Genomic DNA, 13,779 nt, shown 5'->3' with positions numbered 1-13,779 from the left:
ACAAATAATCATCATTGGAATTCAATAGTTACCACGAATAACAAAAACTGTCCAAATAATAATAAAAAAACATTCACAATTAGGTATAAAAAAATTTTTAACTATATATATATTATTCAACTGACTTAAGAGGAAATCGGAACCAATTTTATCATATTTTTGTGAGTGGCACACATTCATTAATTCAGCAGTAAAATATGAAAGTAATGAGTTTTTTCCACTTCATTCACAGAAGTAGAGATAATACATTAACAGACACACGCACATCCGTTTGTTAATACGTGTGTATTCATAAAAAAAGGAATGAATAAAAAACATTTTTTTTTACAGTAACATATGAAAATTGATAAAACTATCTGCATCATTCATATGTTGGAATAATTAATTCGAATTTTATTTATAATCCACTTGTTATTTCAATGTTTTGTACAAGAAAAGGAAATTTCTAGTTGAATTTTTTCACGAATTTAATTAAAACTACTAAACAAACACTTGACAAAAATAAACAAAGTTAATGTAATAGATTTTTGTATTAAATTTTTCATTTTAAAAAATTATAGAAAAAAGGAAACAGCTTTAAAACATGAAAATTTACTGTTATCGTTAAAAGTCGTTTCAAAGGAATTATTTTTGATGTACAATTTTCCAGCATTGTATTACTTGCCTATTGATATTTTATTCTGTTGTTTCTCGTTAGTAATTTTACTATATGCATAATTAGAGGGTGCTTATTACCTCAGTATATCATGTTTTTTTTCTTCAATTTTTTACACACAATGCAAAAAAAGTTATGCGATTTGAATTAACACCTAAGATGTACATATAATTTAATGTTGATAAAAAATTCTTCAGTCATGGTGCATATGGTACAAACAATTTTTAATATAATCCATTAATTTGTGAGAAAACTAAGCTGTAATCAATCAAGGTACAACTAATAGTGACATTGTTGCATAGAAACTGTAAAAAATGAAATTTTCTGAAAAGCCTCGCATGTACCCTACAACAGTTGCCACATTTTAGCATCCTTGTTTCTCCAAGCACCTAAAAACACCTGCTCCATTTTTCAACGAATGATAATCACAAGTACCGTTCTAATTACACCCTGTATGTATCGAACGTGCCCATGTATATATATATATCTATTACCCCTCAAGAATTGCGTGAGTGGTAGCTTGCTAGCTCATATGTATGTACACATGTAGGACAGAGATACTTGGATGCCACAGATCAGCGCAAGCTTCTCTTTTTTGCACAGTATCAATAAAATGTCCATTCCTTTTGCTTCAAATCAGTTATACAATATTTATTTACCATACTAATTATACTGAAAATACTATTTTTATCGATTATTACGTAATAACTAATATGTACGACTCAATCCCTTTAAAATTATCCTTGGTTGACCTATCCTTTGCCAATGACCAGGTCGCTAGTAATGGATTTAATATAGGCTTCTAAGAGCCTTACCAATAATATATCCTTTATGTCACCTGTATCAAATATCCAATATGTTTGTTACTTAAGTATTGTTTTTGTATTTATTTTCTAATTTGTAAATTTTTTACGAATGTAAAATTTGACACTTTTAATAAAGTTTAAAAATGATATTATATGCTATGAAACATCCTCAATCTTTTGTCAAAACAAATAACTGCAGTTTTTGCTACCTACAGAGTTTAGCATTTATGAATATATGTTAAGTTAAATTGGATTTTTATTTTTTATTATAATGTTATTGTCAGATAAATTTTAAATAGTTTCGTAATCCGCATAATACAAATGTATAAACTCTGAAAAGTTGGTCAAACAAAAATGATATCTTATGAAATTTTAAAACCTAATTTAAAAAATGCCTTGAACAAGTAATTCATTTCTAATGATAACATATTTTTATGGTCTCAACGTGATTATTTCACCAATTATTAGAAAAGTAGATTTTGCATTATTTTTATAAATTATACATTGTAGGTCATAAAAAAAGGTTTCGGTGATTCATTGAAAAATAAAAATCTGTTTGGCCGTTATTTGTGTGCTAGAAACTCAGTATTCAATACGTTAAGTGTGCGTATGAATTTTTAAAAAATAATCGCAATAAAATATATCTTTAGCTGAATTTTACTTAAACTCAATAATCAATTAGCCTAATCGAAGTTTTTACAATTTGAAATAAAACTTTTTTTTTATACCTTACCTAATGGTGTTATTGTAAAATAAAAAAAGCTATCTGCAGAAAAAAAAATACTTTCATAAAATAGAGACATAAAAAATAGTAATCCTGTTATCACGACATTCGATTAATATTCTTTATTACAAAGCTTTTTTAAGGAAGCATAATGACAAATAAATTTCACTTTTAGAGTGCAGTTCTTGAGTCAGCAAATTTTTTTTAAAAGGGAAAAAAAAATTTTATGATCAAACAAAAAATTTAGATCTATTATTAAATTACATTGGCGACTTAAATATCATTTGTTACTTTCAGGTTGTAAAGAAAAAAAAAAAAAAAAAAAAAATACGGTAGGGAGCTTCCTCCGCCAGAAAAGACGATTCAAGATGTATCAAAAAAATCATACATATTTACAGTTCAAATTAAGACTTGTTAAGTGAATCACTGATCTACAATTAACAATCAGTCATGAAATATAAATAAAATACTAGTATTATTATTATTATTATTATAACTATTTGATTCATGACTATTCAATGCGAAAATAAAAAGTTAACGAAGGAAGCCCAGTTACTGTGAGTTTCCCTTACAATTATTGTATTATGGGTAATACTAATAAATAATATACTTGGAATAATAGTTCTCTCTTCATAATTATTTTTATTTAGTATTCAGAGACTTTGCCATTCTACAAACCAGCAAATACACGTGTTATTTTGTTGTAAATCCCAACTCTACATCAAATTATTCTAAATCTTCAACCAACAAAGAACTGCAACTGCGAGAAAAGTTTGAAAGAAAGTATGATGTGCATATTATATACCTACATCTCTTACATCACGGGTCATTACAGATAGAGACAGCTTCCTTTTCGTGCTTCTATCTTATGCACCTATAGACGTGGAATATAGCAGGTCAATTGCGCTTAATTGTTTTGCATCTTTTCCTTTTGCAGATATGCGCCTGCGCATGGATGTTATACCGAATTCTCACCCACACAACTCTCTGTTTTTTAGCAAGTATGTATAACTATACAGTATGGCATAATATATATTATATACACTGCACGACTGCACTCTCATGAGAGAGAAAAGTGTCTGCTAGTTAGTCTGTCGTCTGCAACAAAATATTCGGTACATGTGTAAGAACACGTATAAAAACAATTCAACAGATTTTTAAAAATTATTTTAATTTATGTGAAAGGCGTCAAGATGACAACAGAAACAAATATAGTTATATTGTGTGATTCTAATTTCTCGAATAGCCTAATGTACCGTATAACGACGAGGTCTTATAGTTAAAGACCAATGATTCGCTCAACATTTTATCAGCCGTTGCCACTATCGTTACTATTTATTACAACGATAGTGCTTTTAAATTCGTGCTATTGCTCTCTTGATATGACTGTTTATTAATTGTCTGGGTGACAAAATAAGATACACCAAAACAGTTCAAGTATTGAGTTACAGTATATATTTCCACTGCAAAAACCGATAGCATAAAAAAAAGACTTCGATTTTGTACACAGCACAATATTTGAGAAGAAAAAAAAAATTAAGTAAAAACTATCATGTAAATAACATGACTTGAACCGTTTGCACGGGACTCGAGTGTTTTCTAAAATCATTAAAATCTAAAATAATTTTAGTAATAAAGACAGAAAGTAATTACTCAATGAAGCCCCTACAAAACGTAACACATGTGGTTTTATGTTCGCTTCAAAAGCTGTGCCCAGTTAACGAGCGTAACTATAAGTTGTTCAGAATTACGGATTGAATCGTATTGTTTACTGATGCTGCTTCTATTGGAGGTAAGTGAAATACGTATCTGCATGTGTTAAATCGACATTTTTTTCAAAAAACTCGAATTTCGAGTGTATTTTTATTGATGAAAACCTCTATTTTCCCATTTTGTGAAAATTTAAGGAAAAATCGACTTGAGGAGACGAAAAGAAAATGTTGGACTGCCCTGACAAGGCTGTACGCTTTTTCGTGTGCATAATATATTCCCACGTACGAAAGGAGAAAATGGAAAAGAGGGATTTTCAAAGATACTCGACATCGCTTAGACTTTGGAAATTTCTAAGCCCCTCCTCTTTCTCGCAGCCTACTGTTGAACTGATGCCTTTTGTGAACGCATCGTTCGTGGGTACTTCAGTGTAGTAATTTACGCGCTGGAAAAGCCTTCCGATCAAAGTTTCGAATATCACGCTGTTTTGGTCGTTCATTCGAAAGATATGGATCTCAACAAAGACGCGCATAAAGGTGAGAAGATACTGTTTATTGTGATCTTTATGTGCAACATTAAGTATTGAAAACATTTAATTCACAACTGTCGGCTAGGAATTTTTTCATTCAAATTTTAAACATGTATACGCGAACTATTGCCGAAATGACGAATTAAAAAAATATCAAACTTGTATGATTTATTTGTACTTGTGATCAAAAGAATATCACTGCATGTTACGCATACACCACACTATTTTGCTGATAAATTTTTAATAGTCGTTCGTATGTATTTTCGACGACGTTGTAAGTTTTTTTTTTAAATAACTTTTTTTTGATCTCACTCTTAGTTTTCAAAGTAGTATTTTTTCGAATAAAAAATAGTCGATCAAAATAAAAATATTTAAAAGTAGAAAACAAAGAAATTTCACAAAAAAATTTAAATTATTATATGCAGATACGAAAATTGCGGTGAGGTCAAACTTATTTTTGTTATTTTCCAAGCATCTCAAGCTGCGGAGAAGGAAACGCAAAAAAATTCAATCAATGAGAATCACCACAGTGCAGTGCCAATTGATCCTCCACCACCTTATAATGAAGCCATAAAAATCCATCCGTATCAAGATTCAAGCTACTCAGCACCTCTACCGTACGCACCCTCATTAGAACCAAATAATGCGATTTCTTACCCTAGCAATAATTTTGTACCTAACAACTTTCCACAATCAGGTAATTCTACGATCACTTGCGTATGCAGTTATGCTCCAATTTTTTTTTTTTTTTTTTTTTTTTTAATGTTAAAAACAATATAAAGAGCAAACTTGAGTAAAACTTAAATAATAACAATATGTAGGTGTGCCAAATGATGGAAGATTTCAGCAATGGGATAATAACGCAACGAGGATCGTAATAATCCATCGTTCGCAAATGAACGATCGGTTTGCAGCTGCAAAATCATCATGGGAAACAGAGTTATTATGGAATATTATATTGAACGATCTGTTGATCCATGGATATCATTTTACAGTATTCGATTTGATGCAGTACTGGGGATTTTTATTCCAAATGTACTCGAATATTTTGAGCGGTATCGCTTCAGGCGGGCACTACACCAATTGGGAGCACTTTCCGACAATGCACCAAGCATTTGGAAGCGACAGTGGTTCGACATTACTGGTAAATTGTACTCAGAACTCTAAGAATATAAGCTAAAAACGACTGACTTGAAATTATTAAATACTGTACCAATTCTTTGTTCATACCCAGGATGCAACGCCTATAAGTGGTTCTGGATTAACAGAGCTTCGTTACAATACTACAGCCCCTTTGGCAATGTCCAGTCCAGTAGAACTAAACTTAATGGAGAACTTGACACTGCCAAACCCTAATGTACCGCATGGCACTGGTGTCTTGCCTGCCGAACCATTACTGAACCCATTATCCACGTCGACTTCTACAGCTCAACTGTCTTCCAGCGAAGGAGTCCCATCTTTGCCCCAAAATTACGACAATCCCATTTTGCAGTCGGAAATCTTGTCTAAATCTAGTAAATTGGTAACGGAATCGTCTTCGGTAAGTTATCTGCTCAAGAATCCCCAAAGTCAAAATCCATAGCGACTGCCGGTCGTCATAACGATTGACATTTCTTACAGGATCCGCTGCCTACGTCTGCGACCACCCTTCTTCCTGCAAGTGCCACGTTGCCCAACACTACTGTAATTCCTGCAACGTTGAACATAATGCCGATGGAGGCGAGCCAAGTGTCAAATAATACCCCTGACCTATTGCCGACACTGCCCGCAGCTCCTAGTGTTCCCTTAGCCGGTGATTTGCCGGGCGCAGTTCCCTTGTTAGATCCACAAGTGTCAGCTTCCGTAGTCAACGAGTCTTCCATCCAACAGTCCCTCAACATGCTACAACTCAATGATAGTGCCAACCTTCCCTCAAACGTTTGGATGAAGCCAGACGCGATCTTCAGCGAGCCGCTTGTGAGACCGGCATACCAAATGACCCTTACCGATCAAGCTGTCGCTGGTGCTGGAGAGTACGCCGCCAACTCCGGTAAGGCTCGCACTTGGTTGACGGTGCGTACACTCAGAGATGCGTTCATCGTTTATTTCGTTTGGTCGTTTCTAGGTCCTATCGAGGATCTCCTGAAGTGCACACCACCTGTGGGACTGTCGGCCATTACCACGCAACCCGGTGTGATGTCCGCGACAAACGTACTCGAGGATGGCGGAGGTTTTATTACCAGTCAACCCACCGCTGACAATATCCCAACGGTCGATTCTTACGACAACGATTATGGTTGTTGCGACAACTGCTGCGACAGCTGTTGCGGCGAGGACTTTTGCTGCGACGATTGCTACTGCGAGGGCGGTGACTGCGACTTTGGCGACTGCTAGGGTAAACATACACAGGAACCAGCAATAATGCGTTACATTGGTTTTTTTTGTTCACACCAATGGCTAAAACTATCAATGCCTTTTTTTATTTATTTTTTTTTTTAATCAGAAATGTCGCACAGTTTCGACTGGAACTCAACATTTATTTATTTATTGATTTTTTTTGTTCTTTTTCAATAACTAGTCACATTTTTTACCAGAAACAAATAGCGAGTAGTACATTATTTTTCTCTGACCATGGGTGCAAACGCAAAGTGATTAGTGAGCTCAAGGTGTGCCCACGAGCGCAAAACGGCACTTTGCGCCCTCAGTAAAAAGAACGCGTGGATCGCAACTCGGGCACAAACGTATACGACAATCGTGCCCTTCTTTACTTTGCATATTAAATCAAAGAAAAAATATAAGACGTACAAAAGGAAATTTGAATCAGGTATGAATATCACGTGTAATGCCCCATACTGCCCACAAAATTCGAAGAGCAAAGTAACGGCCTCATCTCATCAAGACGATAAAGTATTTTTTATTTTTATAGATGCATGAAAATTTTTGTATTTTTATGATCATTGACGATCGAATTATTAGAAATACGATGAATTGCCCTAGTGTTTTCAACTGACTAAGGCCACAAACTTCAAATATCTTCACTGCCGACTTTTATGATTATGATGTAAAGTAAACTTGAAACTCACGTCATGTGGTTTTGATCATAAAGATATTTAATAATTATTTTTCACAGAATATTCTTAAAGGTTCTGTAATAGCATGTATATTTATTTACTCTGTTTAAATTCCTTGGTTTTGATAATGTTAATAAAGTTCAAACAATGTTTTAAAACGAGCTTATGAAGAATGCCTTTATATATTTTTTTATAGTAAAAATAAATTCAAACGGATGAGCAATAAACTTCATGAAAATAGAATTGAAAATCTTATTCAAGTTCCATTTATCAATTGATATCTGATTATAAAATACCATCAAAGTTCATTTTCTCAAGAATAATCTATTAAAAATAGGTTGCTTTTTTTTAATCATCAATTTTTGGAGAGTTATAAAAACACAAAAATTTTTGTTATTTAAATACCAATAAAGATATTAGGAATTTTTGAACTATGAAAGATACCATTTTTTAACAAAAAAACTATGCGTAAAAATTTTTTAGAATTTATCAAAGAAAAAAACTAAATATTAAATTTTTATTATAAAAATTTGATAATGAATTTCAAAATTTATAAATGAGATGTGATGAAATAGATGCTCACAAATAATACAAATAAGATTGTAATAAAAATTAATGAAGCATGAAAAAAAATTACATTTCTGAATCAATAATTTAATAAACTTTACAAGCCATGAAAATGAAGAAACTAAAAATTTTATGTGGCTCGCCTTCAAGTCTAGTATATTAATAAATTACTGGAAAATTGTTAATAATACTTTATTAATCATGATGAAGAATTAAGTTTTATAGAAAGCCTTGGTTTCATTTTTTCGTAATTTTATTTAAAATTCAAAAAGCAAGGGTTTATTTAAATTATAACGAATCATTTCAAACTAATTATTAACTAAAACAATTTTTATTGAAGATGCGTTTTTAACTTATTTTTTGATAAACATAAGGTATAAGTTCTTATAGCTTCGTGTGGGGAATTTTGAATATATGATTTTAATTAAATAATTGATTTCGTTGAACCAAACCAAATCAAAAAATGAGGGTCAGATAGTATAGAGATAGGCTTATAATTCAGCAACATTGAATTTAATTCAAGCCTAAGTATATCTCAACTAATCTATAAATTTATGTGTAAGCAGAATAAAAGTAAAATAGCTCAGGACTCCTTTACATAAATTTAATAAATATGTTGTTAAATAAATGTATGAGATAAATAAACTGTAATATTTTATTTCTTATTTGAAAAACGGATATTGCTTATAAGTCTGAAATGATACAGCATTTTTATTTTTTAATTGTGTAAAGTGTAAAAAATTATTTTTCTTAGCTTTAGTTAACAAAAAACTTTTGATTACTGTAATGATTGCTGATGTATATTTTATGTAATGAATTTAGATATTTTGTAAACACACTATTATGACGTTGAAAATGTACTTTGTTGCTAACTGTTAACTTGACTTTATAGATAACGTAATTGTTTATCCGTATTATGAGATTACTTTTTGAGAGTTTAACGAAAATAAAAAAATTAATTTATATAGAGCCTTGTACAGTATTCCTTAGCGAACAATGTTATAAAGCAATCGTATATTAGATTATAAGTTTAATAAAACCATAGGTATGATCAAGAAAAATTAAAAAAAGAAACATAGCAAGTAAAGTTAATTATTTTCATAAGCTAAGTTGAAATATTAATAGGACTAAAGAAGATTTGTGTTTTAAAAACTGTAAAAAAAACTGTGAAAATTATTACGATTGGTTATCATTGATTAGTTAAACAAGAATCAATTAGGCCTAACGATAAATTAAGGCAATTTTACGAAAATTTTAATGTGAAAAGTTTTTATTTTAAGTGTAAAACTCTATTTTATTTTGAAACATTATTTTTTTAAATAAAAAAGTACTTTATAACAATATAATCATAACAGTTTTACAAACTGTGAGATTTAACTTCTATGCTGGATTTTGTGAAGTAAAATTGACTGGCATTTACACTAACAAATATCTAAAATACAATTGTCATTTATGTGCCAAATAAAGATGAAGAGTACTCAAGTTTTCTTAGAAATAAATCGACTGAAAGTTGTTATTTTTTTAATACCATCTACTTAAAGATAGTGTAGAAATAAATGATTTGAAATCATTATTTTTGTAACTACGTACTTCAAAGAGGACAGTATCAATTTATTTTATCCAATCACGTACAAAAATCTTATCAATACTGTGAAATGTTACCAGTCATAGATTTAGGGCATCAAACAGAATTAAATAATAAGCTTACAAAGATCTGATAATTCAAATCGAATACCTATTTCATATTTTACTCTGATTTATGTCGACTAGCCGATGAAAATATTTTTCCTTTAGATTTAATTTAAATCAATTGTAAAATTTTGTTTATACTTTTATGTAATACGTCAAATATTTTTAAAAATGAAGTAATTTAAAAAATACATAAACTCTTTATTTGGAACAGTTTAGATAAAAATTAATTTTTAATGTAACAAAAGTACTATTAAGTTTGGCGTCAATTGATCAATTCCTGTCGGCAAATACGTTAGTACAACTAATAGGATTTGTATAGTACAAAAGTGTTTAGTATAAAAACAAATATATATCACGAAGATGAAAAGTGTGTAGAATGACTACATGTAATAGATGTGGTAGCAGAATATTTATTAAATATTAAAAATTAAAATTTTATTTGATGTTGAAATTTAGCGAAACCGCTATCGCGAAATACACGGTTTGCTAAATTCTAAAAAGTAAATGTATAACATAACAATAAAATACTGTATTAGCTGTCTTAGTTACCCCTACTTAACTGTGTTATTTATTTCAGACCGTAAAAATGCTTGAAATTATAAATGGCGCAATGTCTTGCATCACTGGACAATTTGAAAAAGTACACAAAATATTCAACTAAATCATGAATTACTAACAGTTAAAAAGCTTGTTGTCAATTCAGTTGAGAACTTTTTGTTGATACATTTTCTGTAAACAAAAAAAAATTTAAAAACCAAATTGAGAATCCTAGCCATGATTTATCTTAACATATTATTTTCGACGTACATTGTGTATCCATATATGTAATTTAGCAATAGGTAACAGTACTGGCTACTAAAGCAATTCGTACCATATTTTTATGTATGTATACATTGAAATAATGCCTTGTACATTTTATGTTGAAATTAGAAATAAAGATTGAAACAAAAGATAATTGAAGAACACGATTATAGTTTTTGTAAATGTATTACAATCCCTTCTACAGAAAAAAGAAAAATAATTTGTAGTGGAATAATGTGAAGGATTTTACTGCACTGTTTAATTCAAATGTGATTCACAAGTAATAAAAATAGATAAATAAATGAGTAAGCAAATAATGCTTGTAAATTATGATCAAATTAGTGTCCGAAGATTTTTCTAAAAATAAAAAAAAATTTTTCACAATAGTGATTAATTTACTTTTTTATCCAAAAGAAAAAATAATAAAAAGGAGATTGAAATAAATGTATTACGGAATTTAGTTAATTATCTACGTACACGCGGAGTAGATTTGAAAAGAAAAATAAACATAATATAAGCCATTATTGTACTGATATAAGAATTATTTAACACAACTGAGATTTTGAAATTAAGTATACATCTGATCATTTAGATGACTATAATTCAAATAGATTATTCGTAATGGATTTTATAATAAAAACATTTTTTTAAATTAAATTTATATTTTGCATTCTAAATAATATTTAAAAAATATCTAATACAAATTGGAATATTGAAATATTCATCAGCAGATTTGAAAATACGCGCGAAGCGTAATCAACATAGATAGTGTAATATATACTGAACATCATTTAATTTTTTGTAAAACTATCGGAACAGATTTAAAGTATATAAAATAGTTAAAAATTTTTCTAACTTTCCATTAATATGCTGTAAAAAACCCACTTTGAGGATCACCATGATTTAAGGGAACAAATGAATAATAATTTAATTTTTATTAACAGCTAATTGTTAACCAATTTAAATATACCTTCACTCAATCATAATGACTACAAAATATTCATAAATTACGAATTTTTCATGCTGCGAAATCAGTAGCTTATGACATAAATACAATCCTGGTGACTATTGTGAGATGCTGTCATCAGCTGTAACATTTGACACTTGCTTCTCGCTGACTCTATAGAGTATATGCAGTGTTTTGATGCATCAGCTGGAATGGAACGATGAGCAGTTGTCGGTGATCACGTGGTACACGCTCCATGTTAGTCAGAATATTTGTTATTGCGCAACTTGCTTGGAGTGTCGTGTTTTTTTACGAAATACATACGCAAATGGACGATTACGGAACGCAAGGTATTTTGATTTTTTCGCGTATTATCAACGTCTATTGGATGAATATTGAAAACAATCTATACTTGATTAGATAAAACGCTTGTAGTGATATTTTTGTCAGTTCAATCATGATTGGTGCTTAAACATCAAAGATTAGTTTATTTGCTTGAAATTTTTACGTTTTTACTAAATTGATCCATTGCAAAGTATTAAAAATGTATCATTATTATTAAAATATGAATTTTTAACAAATTTATCCTAACGTTGTTGCCATACATCAAATTTTTTATTTGCAATAATGTAACAGTAATTGGTAAAAAAAAAATGTGTAGATACGTCAAGTTACGGAAATAATTATGAGTCAAATACATCCAACTACAGTGATGGCAATTATCAAGGATATACTCATCACTACACTGATACAAGTAATGATTATTCACCAACACAGGTAACAAATTTTAATTTTGTTGAAAAAAAATCGTTAGCTAATTTTTAATTATTAATTTGAGTCACAGGAAAACAAATACTCCACATTATCGGATCAAAACGATGTATGTACCAATACATATGCCTCTTCCAACCATGACTCAGATTTCACTGACACAGTAAAGCACTCTCTGTCTCCTGACTCGCAAGAATCAACCCCTCAAAGTGAAACAGAAAATTACAAATGGTTGGATCAAGAAAATTTAAACTTCAACGACAACGATCAAAAAGATGCTTATCAACCAATCATAAGTAATGAACCCAAGGCTAATGAAGCAAAATTTATGGAGAAAAACGAGGATAATGCAGATGATAGTGATTGCTGCTACTGCAAAAGTGAGCCTCTCATGTGCCTAGCAACCTTTTGCGAGTGCCTTTGCTTCTAATGACATGTTAGTGCAATTAATATTTTTCACTCACAATTTGTGCACCTTGTAAAAAAATTATCAAATTCATATTAGTTCCAGATACTCAACAACTTAAACTTTTGTTCATAGATGGGTTTGAAGTATTTTTCATAAGTGTTAGAATTTATTAAACGTTTAACAGTTATTACCACCATGATACAAATAACATTACACAGAGAGTAAAGAGATACAGTGTTTAAAAAAAAGTTACAGTACACTAATATCAAGTTACATTTCAGTAAATTTTAATTTTCCAGAAAAAAATTGCGTGTAGAAATTCACTTGATAAAACCAGATCAATTGACTTTACCCGTCATCCTGAAGGAAATTGTTAGTATTAAAAATTGTAATTTTGTATAGTATTTCCAAAATATTACATATATTTTGTACTTTTATATTATAAACTGTCAAATCGAAATATTACAAACTTTATATTTATGTGGAATGAAGAAGTTTTGAAAGTAATGTTTAGAGTTGACTTTCTATTTAATAAATGGAAATTTATAAATTATAAATCATTATATTTTTTCACCTCAGTAATAAAAATTGTCTAATATAAGCTAACAAACAGAATTATTAGATCACATTTACTTAATGTTAATCTTATGGTAAAATAATTTTACAAACAAAACATTTCACATTGAGGGGATCAAAAATACTGACTACAAAAGTATAGACTCAATACCAAGACCATCCATGCACAATTAAGTAGGACCAATGTAAATAGCAAAAAAAATGTGGCAAACTGAATACCTAGTCAAATTAAAAAAAATACATTTCAGGTAGCTTTTAATTATAATCTAGTTGCGAAGGACAGTGAATCATTTCCCGATAAAAAATTAACACAGACACGTATTCAATGGTTTTTAAGTAAACTGAAAAACTGCAGTCGTAAAGTAACTTGAGGCAAAATGTATCTTCTTATTACTAAGCAATTTTTTTAAAAACAGGCTACTTACAAGTTAATTTATTAGCAAAAATATAATTCTTTGCCGTTAATTCATTCTGAAGCACCTCCTTTGTCCTCCAAGAAAATATAATGGTTAAATGGTATATATATATATATATCTTCACCAA

The 13,779-nt window shown here is 30.0% G+C and overlaps 2 protein-coding genes across 3 annotated transcripts; both read left to right on the top strand.

The window, feature by feature from the left end:
- Positions 1-3,873: 3,873 nt before the first annotated feature.
- On the top strand, positions 3,874-6,871 carry LOC106644213 (uncharacterized). The gene is made up of 7 exons (XM_089598342.1): positions 3,874-3,977; positions 4,093-4,431; positions 4,897-5,121; positions 5,246-5,568; positions 5,659-5,964; positions 6,045-6,453; positions 6,529-6,871. Exons 2-7 carry the CDS (start codon positions 4,404-4,406, stop codon positions 6,795-6,797), a joined length of 1,560 nt encoding a protein of 519 aa, XP_089454468.1. The 5' UTR covers positions 3,874-3,977; positions 4,093-4,403; the 3' UTR covers positions 6,798-6,871.
- A 4,795-nt stretch (positions 6,872-11,666) lies between these two features.
- On the top strand, positions 11,667-13,108 carry LOC106644212 (uncharacterized). 2 transcript variants are annotated; one of them, XM_023391439.2, is made up of 4 exons: positions 11,667-11,830; positions 12,142-12,257; positions 12,325-12,687; positions 12,763-13,108. In XM_023391439.2, the coding sequence occupies exons 1-3, from the start codon at positions 11,737-11,739 to the stop codon at positions 12,679-12,681; spliced, it is 567 nt and encodes a 188-aa protein (XP_023247207.2). In that variant the 5' UTR covers positions 11,667-11,736; the 3' UTR covers positions 12,682-12,687; positions 12,763-13,108. The 2 variants fall into 2 exon arrangements, with proteins under 2 accessions (XP_023247207.2, XP_023247206.2); XM_023391438.2 differs by having other exon boundaries at positions 11,668-11,830; positions 12,757-13,108.
- Positions 13,109-13,779: the final 671 nt, after the last annotated feature.

Source organism: Copidosoma floridanum, unplaced genomic scaffold (assembly GCF_036245765.1).
Source record: "Copidosoma floridanum isolate Cflo_tuat_1 unplaced genomic scaffold, Cflo_Japanese_pri ptg000006l, whole genome shotgun sequence".
NCBI lineage: Eukaryota > Metazoa > Arthropoda > Insecta > Hymenoptera > Encyrtidae > Copidosoma > Copidosoma floridanum.
Note: the sequence above shows the minus strand (reverse complement) of the source record. Positions and strands in the feature narration are given on the sequence as shown.